The sequence below is a fragment of the Uloborus diversus genome, chromosome 10 (assembly GCF_026930045.1).
Source record: "Uloborus diversus isolate 005 chromosome 10, Udiv.v.3.1, whole genome shotgun sequence".
Lineage (NCBI taxonomy): Eukaryota > Metazoa > Arthropoda > Arachnida > Araneae > Uloboridae > Uloborus > Uloborus diversus.
In genome coordinates, this window is record NC_072740.1 from 67,847,590 (window position 1) to 67,861,533 (window position 13,944).

The 13,944-nt window shown below is 30.9% G+C and overlaps 1 protein-coding gene across 1 annotated transcript in view; it reads right to left on the reverse strand.

Annotated features, from left to right (window-relative positions):
- Positions 1 to 13,944, reverse strand: part of LOC129231038 (gamma-aminobutyric acid receptor subunit beta-like) — a 518,639-nt gene that overhangs the window by 483,824 nt on the left and 20,871 nt on the right. Inside the window, exon 2 of the mRNA XM_054865286.1 lies at positions 1,803 to 1,885. Coding sequence (XP_054721261.1) covers positions 1,803 to 1,885 — 83 coding nt within the window. The remainder of the gene's footprint in view (positions 1 to 1,802; positions 1,886 to 13,944) is intronic.

Below are 13,944 nucleotides of genomic sequence, written 5' to 3' on the forward strand. Positions count from 1 at the left end.
GCACATCACCGCAACTCATATGAAGAAACAAGCACATGGCTACGGCAATCTTAGTAGATCACTTTATCTTAATCTCACGTCTTTAAATATTCCTTGGTTTTTTTTACTAACCTGAAGGGCTGTCCCAAACACACGGTCCTACTTAAAGGGCTTAAATACGGTAGTGATACTATAAAAGGATACAAGGCACCCCCCCCCCCTCTAATGTTCATCTGAAACACCCAAGTACATCCTGAAAATCTCTATGAGCTCACCTACTACTAAGTCAATAGTCACGAAAATGTGTAAGTTTTATTTTATTTATAATTTATTTAAATTATAAAAAAATAAAAAAGTCACTCTCAATTAGAGATGGGCAATGTCGTTCTTTCTAATGATCTGCTCATCAGAGAATCGTTCATTCTTTTGATTCGTTCATTTAACTCGTTCATTTGAACAACTTCGTTCATTTAAAAAAGTTGCAGGTGATTTCTCTGCACGACATACTCACGTACATTCGATAGGTTTCATTAGATCAGTAATATTCTTTGAAGGAAAGATAAGTAAATTTATTCAAAAGCAAAAAAAAAAGCCTTTGAAAAAAGAATCGAAAAACTTTATTCAGGTTTAGATGCATTAAGCAATTACAGTTCATTTCATAAGATATTTCCCAATTGTCGAATAGTAAGATATGTTATCTATTCCACAGATTCCATTTCAGTGTGTCAAAAAATTAAGTTACTAAATTTTTCCAGCTGCAGCACTAGAGTGGGCCAAAAAAGAATGAAATTCTGCAGAGCATTTGGCCTAAGTGTGGAAAAATGTGTGACTCTCTAACATCAATTGCTGTGCAAACCTAACCTTGAAAGGTAACACCTGGTTCAAGGGGCGGTCTTATGCAGTTGATGTGATTAAAAATTCGAAGCATTGCAGCTATTAGGTATGTAGCTACTTTGTAATGTGTCACTCGTATTAAGTAATTTTACATAAAATTCTCAAATTCAGGCCTCTTGCCTGAGCAAAAAAAATTAACTCACAGGCTTGGAATTTCACACAGTAGTTTGTGTTAGAAAGTTAATCAAATTCCGCGCATAACGTTCAGCCAAATTTAAAGTAAAGTGTAAAATTTCTCTTTATTTAATATTTTTCTAATGCTCTCAAAAACTCTCAAATATTATGCCAGAGCTGAAGACATTAACTTGGAGTCACGAAATTTTGCAGAGTAATTAGGTACACAAATTTTCCGCACTAAGGCTAAGTGCTTTGCATAATATTGATTTTTTCGGCACATCCTAATGTATACATATGGTATTACCAATAGACCATGCATAACGAAAAAAGTAACTAGAAATACATCGGTATCTCAGCCGGAATACCAGATAACTTAATTTAACGAGCTGATGTGTGCATCACATGACTTCCTTTTACTCCAATTTAATGTCATTTCCCCATTATTGGCAATTTTAATGTGATTCAATTGTATACTCTCTAAATATCACCAACAGTGGCCAAATTGAAACCAAATTTTAAAAAAAGAAAAAAAATCGCCAAATTAGTCACCAAGTTGGCGACAAAACTTGGCGACAAAAAGACTGGCGATATATCGCCAGTCTTTTACAGTCGCTGACAACTGTTCAGTTGTTCAATTGTTCAGTTCTTGACAACAGTCAGTTGTTGTCAACAGTCTGTTAGACAACAGATTGTTGTCATAACAGTTATATTCGATAGTTACAAAGAATGCAGTCTTTTGACAACACTTTACACGCATTCTGGAGAAATGGCAAGTGGTAAATATCAAATAAAATTATTGAAACAGTACTTACCGCCGTAGTTTGGCCGGACACGTTTATCGTAACCTTTGTCGAAGAAACTGTTTAGGATTTCGGTGATGTTTATCTTTTCATCTCTGAAAATAAGAATGAACATATTACTACTTTTGCATGATGAAACTTTACAGTTTTAATATTTCGAAAATGAAAATCAAATATTGAAATATTAATTTCTCCCTAGGAAATAGTGGTTTAATTGAAAGACATTGATTTATTAATTTAAACCTATTGTATCTTATTCAAACGTACGAACTGCACGTGGATTTTTTTAACTATAAATGGAATTTACTATGACTTTTGTGCTTTTTTCCATTATTATTATTACGTTATGTGTTTTAATAGAAATAAATTTTAATCGTAGACTTGAGTGACTGGTCAATTGACCTCCGCTCAAAGATATTCGACATTTTTAACTTTTTGTAATTTTAAATTTGCTCAACAATGAAAATAATAGAATAACATGTGTCATTCAAAACATGAAGTAATAGGAAATAGTAATGGGCTAATTCTAAAAGGATTCAAATTTCATATTACTGATTATGGTACAAATATTGAAGTGTAATAAATAATATTTCCCTTAAAAGTTGCTAGATAAAAAATAAATAAACACATTAAAATGCAACCGATAAATTAAAATAAATGCGTTAAAAAGTGCCAAATAAAAGAGGAAATTACTTGATTACAAACACACAAAGTACAATTAAAACCCAAAAATATATTTGACCTGCAATTTAAGCACGAAATTATATCTACAGAATTTTCAAGACATTAGGATATCTTTTCTATGATGTTTCTTTCCTTAAAGAGAAACTTAAGCAAGCCTAGATATATATTTAAAATTTCAGACGTTTCTAAACTTAAAACAAGACATGTTAATTAATAGCCAAATAAATTAATTCAACAAATGTGCTGAAATTTCTTTAAAATATTAGTTTGCATAAAGATATTTTAGGAAATTTTCCGAACTTCAACAACTAAGTATAGTTTTGGGATTAAAGCAATTGTTTACCAAACTCGGCGAAAATATTTTCCTTAAACATGTACGCTTAAAATAAGCTTTCCCGTAAAATAACATCAGTAACATTAATTCATATGAGCGAAATGTTTATGAAAGCCCTTTTCGGTTGAAATTTTTAAGTTAATGCACTTGTAGAAATTGTGAAATCTGGATGATTTCTCTTAACCATCTTATCTTCATGAAATTCGTTCTCAAAAATGTTTTTTGAAAATAATGCGTAATACCATTTAACGTAAATATCATAATTTTTCGCGTTAGTTTCTTAAACGCTAAATGTAATTTAAAAATGAAATTGTCCATGTTGATTTTGACGTTTCGTGATAACAAGATTTTTATTTCGAGAGGAAGGGAAGCTATTCGTTTTAAAATATTTATACTACATCGAATATTGGTAAAAAGTGTAGGGTAAACTTGAGTTTTTTTTTTTTTTTTTTTTTTTTTTTTTTTTATAGAAAAGGTTTGATCCACATTCTATATTGTTCACATTCAGATAGTTATTTAACTAATAAGCACCAAAGACTGCATATTATTAAGTAGAATCAAATGTTGACTTCATTTTCTAGCCCTTCTCTAGTAGTAGAATCGATTCTCTAGTAGATAAAGAGCAATCACGTGCAACATGTTTTTTTAGGCAAAAGAGTAGTTGTTTTTTATTGTACGTTAAGCTCTACTGGTGATAATCGTCATTGACATAAAAAAAAAACGTAAATTGGATTTCTTGTGTACTGAGAAAAATATGCGAAAAGACCTGCATAAGGAAAAGTAGAGTTTGACTCGTATTTTACTAAACTATATTTTTAGTTTTTTTCCAAATATTAAAATTCTACAAATTGGCAATTTTTGTTCAATTTCTAACGTCTGACACATTTTTATAGTATATTGTTTTTTTATAAAAATTATTTTTTAATATTTTTATTTATGATTTTTCAAGACAGTATAAACTGGGTCAAACCTCTCCATTTGAATGAGGTTTGGCCCGGTCAAGCCTCTCTCAAATGGAAAGGTTTCACTCACAAAGATTAAAAGTTATACTAAATTATGCAGAAATAACTAAATGTGTAATAAGATGATATTGCAAGTGGCCAGCAATAGTTTAGTCTCAGGTAATATATTTTTTGAAGGAATTTAATCTAAATCAGTAGAGATTACGATTTATAGAACTGTCACATTTGAATTTCATTTTCAGAGCAGCTCTTAATGTAGCTCTACTGATCATTGGATTAGAATCTCTCTTTAATAAAATTTCTTACTCTTGTTGTAAACAATAAAAGCTATCCTGTTTGACTGTAGCAACATGTTCTTGTGTGGTAAGAACATCAGGACAAAGAAATCTTCAGCAGCATGCATCAGAATTTCTAAGAACTTTTATTGACAGTTCTATGTCCATTTTTTATAGAGTGACCTCCCTAATGTAAGAAACTTAATTTGATTAAAAATTACAGCAAAATCTCCAATTTGAATGCTACAATAATTCTTTGAAAATCTTTGAAATCATCACTTACATTATTTGAGAATCCCTTTTTTTGGTTCCGATTCACGGACTCAAGACAAAACTAATCTTTGCTCTTTTGTTTGTTTCATTGCCTTTCCATTAATATTTAGAGAACTCAAATCATTTTTTCATAATGATCACTTCTTATAATTTTGATAAGGGGGTCTGCCAAATTCTTGATTTGCTAGACTTTCTACTACCTTTACATTTTCTAGATTCTTATTCTGTAAATGTTTATTTTATAAAATAAAAGGTTTTTTAGTTACAGCGACATAAAAACTAGAAAATAGTAGATGAAAGTAAAGATGGGTTTAACATCTTAATCAGTGTGAAAACAACTAATGAAAACAACTTTCAGTTTTGTTTAGTTGCATCAGAATAATGTTTAAACTCGAGGTGCTTCAAAAGGATAACTATGAAAAACAAGTGACTTTAAGTGCAAACTATAAACCAAAAATGTCTTTCACTTAATTAAAAATATTTTTCAACTAATTAACTGATTTATATAGTTTAAAAAACGTTATAATAATTAATAAAACTGAACAGCGAAGTTGACCCAGTTCAAAACTCCCGTAATAGCCATTTTACACTAAAAAATTATTCAACACATTAAAATCGAAACAATAGTGAAAGCAAGAAGTTAGTATGCATACTTTTAGTGCATTCTGCAGTATGCAGGCAAAGGACAGTAACAGAAACTTTTCCCTTCCTAAACCTCATTACCAATAATGGAAAATATTTTAATTTTGTAAATGCTATCATTTGCCACTAAACGTAAAAAGATAAATATTGAAACAATTTTACAAAAATATTTCTAAAATAAATATTTTTAGTTTTTCGCAAAAAAATGTCTTTTTTTTTTCTTTTTTGAAAAGCGATGAAAAAAAAATATCTTTTTCGGTCTAATCACGCATTGAAGATTTAAAACAAATTAGTAAATACATAAAATCTCAGTAAAATAATATTGTTCGCATACATTTCCAGGTTTTCAGCATATGGACAAGTAACAGTAATTTTTTTCTTGCCATCTTTTTCAAAAAAAGAAGAGCCTATTTTATTCTTACTTTAAAAACTATTAACACAATGCATGACATTAGCGAAAATTTTGCTGCAAAGAGCTAGCTTTAATTATTTTTTATGGTTTTCCCGGCATGAAAACAGGAACATAATATGACGATTTTAACGACAGGAGCGTAGGCTTTTTAAACTGCGACCACTCATAAGTACACTGCAGAAACAATTTTACGCATAACACGATTCACATTATAACGAGCATTAAACGGGAACGGTCCGGAATTTTTCAGAACAAATTGACGTCCCTAACTTCCTTATAAACACAAGCACTGAGTAATATTTTCCAGATAAAACACATTAGTGAATTTTTCAACAATGACTTTCTAAATGTTTCTTCTACCTGAGAGCGTTATACTCATGTGTAATTAGAATATTGATTTACTAGTTGTGCCAATCAATCTTTAGGTTAAAATGTTTTCCGCGACGAATTCTCCCACATGGAACAGTGCATTTGTTTCATGCATTATTTTGTTTATCTCTTATTCTGGAGACTGCTGTTTTTAGTGACATTAAAAGATTGTTAACTGATCTTACAGACTTTGAATACGCATTAAAGATTATTTTATAGGTTTTCAGGTGGCTACCATCAGCTATGAAAATAATGCTGAGCAAATGTATTGGAAATAAAAATATTTTTGATAAAATAAGAACTCTATATATTTTTATGGATGCATTATTCTTATACTTTTTTAAAGAGTACACAGCAAGATAAGATACAACAAGATATGATATTGGTAGGAATGACTACCGTTAATCTAAGAGATGTAGATAAGACATCTAAGTGTGATTCAATATTAAGCCAATTTCTACAGTGGGGCAACCAAAAATACTAAAATGTGAACAAGATAACAATGGATTATTATTTACAACTTCTTTAGATAAAAGTTTTAAAAAAAGTGATAAACGAACAGAACCAATAAGTGGATAGTTTGGTATTACTATACATGCGGCGACTTCATCTGCACTTCTGCCATCATGGTCTGTCATAATATTTAGGACTAGAGTTTTCTTTTTTTTTTTTTTTTTTTTTTTTTTTTTTTTTGTAATGACAAACCAAAGAAAAAACAGCGAGTAGCTAAACTTTCAGTGAATGAAATTGAAATAAATTTTTAAAATTTCACATCCGTTAAGCGCATGAATTTCCACCGGACATAGATGAAACGAAACTTCCATGGTAGCTGAAAGAGTAAAATAAAATTATAATCTAAAGATCCTAGACCATTTAAATACTTTCCACTACAAATAAAAAGCCACCAAGGCGCAGTGCATGATGTTTTACTGATTACAGTTTATACCTTTTCACTATTGTACATGACCTTTCGGACAATAGCAATTTTCTCAAAATCTTGAGTCCTAAGTTTTCAAAATGTGATACGCAAACTTATAGTCATATTATATATATATATATATATATATATATATAGGGTGGTATATATATATTAGGGTGGTCCTTATTTATATGGGAATTTTTTTTTTCGGAATTCAACAAGTGACGCCCCCTAGATTTGTGACACTATAATAAAAAGTAACGTGTGCAAAATTTGAACTCGATCGGTCAACAATAACACGTGCCCCTAGGCCGTTGAACTTTAACACTTTTGATAATTTTCCCACAAATCTTCCGAATTTTTACTTCAGACCCAATACATCGTTTCTCCTAGGTTTGCGAAATATTTTTACACTGATGTAGCACTAAAATTAATCTTTTTAATTACTTTATATCATCTAAAGATTTTACGTTGAATAAGAATGAAATAATGCTTTAGAAACTTTCTTTCATCGTACGTTTTTCTCGATGTATCTCGATAGTGTGTATTTTTTTCTGATAGTCTTGGACGGTCTGTAAAATAAATTGCTTTGTGACTAATATTTGGTAACTTAGTTGTGAAATTCTTTGATTCCTCCTCTTTCAGTTGTATCATGCACAATTTTCAGTATTTTAACCATCTCTCTTCCCTTTAAATAGCTTCCTTCATTTTGCCGTGAATCAGGATCAAATAGGAAAAAATCTTTTAGTATTTGTAACTTATCAAACAGTTTTATTGACTCGTAGTTGATTCTATAAAGATGAAGATCTTTACTAAGAAAGTATTTCAAATCATCTACAGTTATCTGAAATTAGTAAAACAGTCATCAGACATGTCTTCCTTATCATAAGCGTTTTTTGGACTAGTCTTTTCCTATCTTCAAAGTTAATTCCTTCATCCAATACGGACAAAGCTACTAGTTTATCCCCTAAATAAAATAAGCGATTTATGAATTTTCCAATCACTTCTTCTGCTGCATGTTTGTCGTCATTTTGTACGCTGCTAGTTTTTCAGACATATTATTTTATTCAAAGGAGCCTCGATTGGGTTGCTGCGAAAAAACATAGCTTCCTACTGCATTTAATTGTAAAACAGCTTTGTAAAACAGCATTGAAGGGCTTTCTTGTCATGTAAGGTCGGTTTAAATTGTTTTCTAAATATGAAAATTTTCAAACAAAAAATCCTCTTGCCACCCATGTGGCTCAGGGATAAGCTCCAGGTTGCCGGAAAACATATCCCTGTAGGAGGAAATTCACCAGGAAATATTATTACAAGTTATGAGAATTCTCTGTAATCTTCCTCAATTCCGCTTTTTACGAACAATATTATGTCATCAACTTCTTCTTTTAGAATTTAAGTAGCATGTGTACTTGATTGAAATGTTATAAGTTCTGAATGATGGAGATCTTTCCACAAAATTTTGAAACCCTTAAATAACTAAATATCTGATCTAGAACTAAGAAAGGCAAGAACTTCTTTAAGGGCACACTCTGCAGTACGATTTCAAGTGCATGATGATGGCAATCCAAATGTAATATATCACCGTTCAGTTTTTGCTCTAAAAAATTGCATGCACAATTTATACGGTTGGTATTGCAAGTCGTTTGTATCAAGCATTACAGCTAGAACAGTTAGCAATAAAGAACTATCATCTAAGATATCATATACAACTGAAGAAATATCTAAAAAATTCCGAGCAGCTGTTCAATATTAGGACCTGAATTTATCACGGAAATCCTGTCGGCGTTCTTTTTCAAATTACATCTGGATGTAGCTTTGTATCCCAGTGAATAACTACAAAATTTAAATCTAAATTCATGAAATTAAATTTTCTCTCTCGAAGATTTTTTTTTGATCTCTTAAGGAAGGTACGATCAAGCTTTTTTGCATTGTGGTAAACCAGCTGTAGAAAAAAAAAGTTCAACAGGACAAGATAGATACCCATTTTGGTTTCTAAATCTTGTGAATCGCAAGAATTTGATGATAATAAAGGACTGTGTACTGAAATGGAAGAAAATTAATTTAAAGTATAGATTTCTACATTGTTCCGATCTGGATTTTTTTTTTAATTTATATTTCAGCTATGGAAAATACAGTTTATTTTTATGTTAGGAGTAATCGAGGATTTTTCAAAATTTATATTTTAAAAATTAAAAATTGCATAAGCAATTAGGTATGTCTATAAATAAAGAACAGCGAATTAAAATATAATTGTAATTACTTATGTTTATAGCATTGAAACTTTACGACTCTATTTGCCACACCTATTACATACACAGGGAATTTTGTAAATCAACACCCCCAAAGCCTGGAGGAGGCAATTTGTTGTTGTCAAAGCTCGTTCATTAATAACCTAAGCCATTTATTAATGGCCTATAGAATCCCTTGTGTCCATCTTGATGGGAAGAAACGTTCCCCTGCCGATTGGTTGGAACAAGTGCAGAAGAACGGTACGCTTGACCCAAGGCCATTGGTGTACATTTTATTCTCTGTAACATGTTACATTTTACAGAATGAAAGTCAGAGAACGGTCGGTCTGGAAGTAGCAGCACCTATTGAGGTTCAAAATTACTTTAAATATAAAACGTTAGAATATTTTTACATAAAAATGAGAAAATCCGCAATTTTTTCTTCGAAACTCAAAGAAGGGGGCCCTAGGGACACGTGTTAATATTCATGGATTGACTTTAAATTTTGAAACAAGGATCATTTATTTGTACAATGGAACAAATTGAGGAGGCGTCGCGTAAAATAACTGCAACTTCAAAAATAAGGACCACCCTAATATATATATATATATATATATATATATATATATATATTATGGATGTGCGTGTGTCTGTCAGAGAGAAAGAAAGAGAGAGAGAGAGAGCAGTCGGCAAATCGTAATATAGTAATATGTTTTGTCTTTAACGTCACCATTAATGTGATTTAGGATTGCGATTTTTTTTTTATTTATTTAGTAAAACTGCTGAAAAATAGAATTTGAACTTAAATTTTCAGACAGACTCATTCATGACTCATATGATGTATTCGGAAACTTTGCGGTCAACTGAGCCAGATACATGACTTTGATCCTTAAGGTGATTTTTTTTGCACACTTACCTTATATGTGGTCAAAAACCAAAACATTTGTAACGTCTTTTTTCTCTTTTTAATAAAAAAAAGAAAAAAAACTTTCTATACATTAACTTATTACCATTATCATACATGTAAGTACGATTAATAAATAGAAGATTGGTCTCTGATGTTTTAAAAACGTATTCGTTTACATTTAGCTGAGTGCTTTATCTATTAATTACTTAAAACATAAGTCTGTAAAATGGAGTTTTAAAGAAATGTCAGTGGGAAAAAACAGAACAGAACTTTATAATTTGGTGTAAAACAGGTATCATAACTATTTTTTTTAAAGAATTTAATAGAAAGCAAAAATATTAAATTAATTGGAGATAGTATTTTTTGTTTTTAATCGAAAAATATTTACTGTTTAATATTGCTCACTTAATAAACTTAAGAAGCAATGCGAGTAAAAAAATGTCCACAATGCATCACGTCAATTGCTGCAAACAACTAAAGCAAAGTTCTCTTATCTATGCGCAAGATAGAGTCTGAACAATTATTCAACTTACACAGCTGTTTTAAAGTTGTGAAGTAATTTACCATGGTAAATCGACTTTTATGGCACTACCCCAGACGTAGCAGCTAAACCACTGGATTCAACCTTCAAAACATTCTTTCAATCCATCATAAATATAGCAGCCGTTTATATTTGTACGCTGTTGCTGATAAGAGCAGTAAATGGAAGTAAAATTGTTCAAACTCGAAGGAGCAAGCAGCCATTCGAGAAATGATGTAAGTACTCGACATTATGTTATCCTTAAAATTTTGGCTATAAAAGGGTAATTCTGCATTTAGTCCATGTGTTAATCATGAGAAACTTGAATAGTTTTCCCCCAGGCGGTGTAATTTGAAAGTTAATTTTTAACACCAGTCTTGAATGATATTATAATTTTTACTTTAGCTACTTTGTTGTATATGAATCCTGATATCTTGCAATAAAATGTGTTGTTAGATAAAAGCTGTGTCATAAAATAGAAATGGTTGCCTATCTATACGTTTTCAGCTTGCATTGAACAACTTCAAGGAAAATTTTACGATAAAAATAGTTACTAGTGAGTTTCTATTTTAAGCAGCTACTTCTTGGATATGTTCGTATATTTTTTCCCCATATAACACGATATTTGGTGCATTTAAGTCCGGAAAATGCTGAAAATGGATGAAAAAGAATGCAAAATTTTATTTAATATAATCAGTTACCCGTGTTTCTCAAAGTGAGTTATAAATTCTAAGAAAGGAAATACTTAAAATATTTTATATGGGAAACAGAAAGAAGTTTTTAATGCAATGACTGAGTAATACGTGTATTTACGGAAGAAAATAATAATACAGGGGGATAAAATATGGATACACGTAGGAGTATACACAAACATGTTCTTTACTCAAATCCACAGCTAACATTAGATGTTCGGTTTGGCACAGAGGATCTATGATGCTCAAGAGTTCACATATAGAGGGGTTTTCCGATACAAATCCTCAGTTTACGTCTGATCTTTGCGAAATGTGGCAGATTCTTTAATGCTCAAAGATTCACCTGGGGAGAGGGGGGTTGCCTGAAAATACGTGAAAAAGTACGCGTACGCACATTCGTAAAAATGACAGAATTTTCGGAATTTTTAAAAAAATCTTCACGGTTCCACAACCAAGATATCACCGCTTTCACTTAATGCATTCCACTCTGCACTTAAGATTTAAATTGTGAATCTCCATTTGGCTACATTTTACAAAATGTCGACCCTTAAATTGTGTGTCGAAGTCTCTTACACTCCAGAATAGTTTAAATTCTAAAATACTGTTAGTTTACTCATCAACATTGGATTGCGATTTTACCTACACTTTTATAAGCGAAATAATTAAGTGATTGAGCACAGCAGCGTCAGCTTTGAATGAGGTCGATTATTTCGCGATCTGGTCCTAGTAATGAGTCCTTCTTAGCAAAAAGTGAGAGGGAAAAACCTTTGAAATCATTGCCTTTTTTTTTTCTTTTTGCAATTATTGTAGTCGCATATTTAAATATATTATTTTCGTTCTATGGCATGCGACGATGTTATTAATTTGTATTTTTTTTTTTCGTTTACTAGTTTAATTACATAAATTGCATTACCTCCGTATTTTCTTGCATGCAAAGTTATTGTAGTGCTTACCTATATGGCTTTTTATGTACACTTACGGTATTGCTACAGTTGTAATAATATAAATTAAAAAAACATAAAAGTCAGTGAAATTTCAATTTTTGTAACATTCTAAATTTTGTGGAGCTCACAATAAATAAAACGCTGAAATGGTTACATGCACCATATCTTACCTCTTTCGGTACAAAAAAAAATCACCTCGCTAGATTAAGGGCTACAAAAAGAAAAAAAAAATATCAAAAAACTATTTATGTTAATGGATGAATAAAGTGAAAAAAAAGTGACGTAAACGCAATACAGATTTTATAAAAAATTGATTGTTTTATTGACAATTTGCGCTTTATTTCAGATTTTGCTTGAGAAGGATGATTACACTGTGTGAAAACAATTTTTCAATGATCAGAATTTTTAACAAAAATAGTCATTAATAAAGAAAAAAGTTAAATGTGAGTTCTTAAAAACAAGTTATTTAAATCTAAATTTCATCTAATTTTGCCAATGTATTCTACAGAAAGAGAAACAAGTAACTGAAAACTACATGAAAAAGTCCTACCTTCGAGAAAAAAGCTGTTTTTTTTTTACATTTAATTGTAACATGAGTATATTCAAGTAACTAATTCAAAAAAATAAAATAAAAGTAATACTTTGGGCTGAACTGAAGTAAATATCCTTGCAAAAAGGCTTCATCAGTTGACAGAAGAGTGCTTGAAAGGAATCAAGATAGTTCCAGGATTTAAGTTCAACGACAAAAAAAGAAAAAAAATATATATAGCAAAGCCTCAAGAAAAGCCATAACGTATTTACGATCAACGAGACACTTTAGACTCAATGGAGAAAGTGAGAAGTAGAAAGATTTAAGAGCGACAATTAAAAAGTTGGAGATATCAAGTAAAATGGTCTAAGAACCTCATCTGTTTCCAGGCAAATATGTCACTAAAGGCTATTTGTGCTTCTATTCAGCGTAAACAAGGAAAAACAAATCAATGAAATCCTAGCTAGGATCTGAATTTGAAAGGAGTTTTACTGAAAACGTAAAAACGTCCACTTACATCTCTTTGCAACCCAGTGCCTCAATTTGCAAAGTTAAAGGGAGATGAGATATGTTTTTAAAATTGAAGTTTCATCCGAAAAAGAAACTTCTAGCCCCATGGCTGAGTCAGCTATCACTTAGAACCACGTAATTGGAAAATGGAAAGAAAATGTATCCCACGTAATGCAAGTATATCTGTAAAATCATCTGGTCCTTCTCCAATGGAGCTTACTAACTTTCGGCTCACTAATTTGAGTGTTAGGAAACTGCCACAAAATATCCCTGAACAGATTCTAAAAAAACTGAAGAGTGAGATGAGGTCGAACTCGACATGATATTACTTAGAAAATGTTTTTTTTTTTTTTTTTTTTTAATAGCGTACTCGAGCTACAGCTATTGTCAAGAACCATGGCCTCCACATATGAGCAAATCACCGCAAAAGTATTCCGTTTATTCAAAAAAAAAAAGCTGTTATTTTTTTAACAGAAGAAATTCTGTAAAGGTAATATTTGGTCACACCAAAGGTTTAGGGTTCAATATCTGTATTTATGTTTTTATCCACTGACGTAAAAAAACGGAAATGAAAAGGTATGTCATTGTGTCCTGTGTGTCTTTCTGCGGCATCATAAAGGGATGAGGATTTTTTTTTAAAGGTTACTTTCACATGAGTGCTCTTAGCTGGGTATCTTTTGCGTCTGATATATTTAATAAGTCTAGTATATTAATAGAGTAAAGCAATTTCACTCTTTTTGGATATCCTTTATGCACAAAATAGTCTTCCACATTTAAGCCAGCAGATAAAAAATAGCAGGCAACCACCATAACATCAACTGCACTAAATCTATAAAATATTATTAATATTCGGTTAAGAAATATGTTTTTTCTTTCACCATCTTGTTATTATTTTTTAATTAAAAAACTCGTGATTTTTTTTTGAAGCTCAACGTTAGGAAAAACTGGTTTATA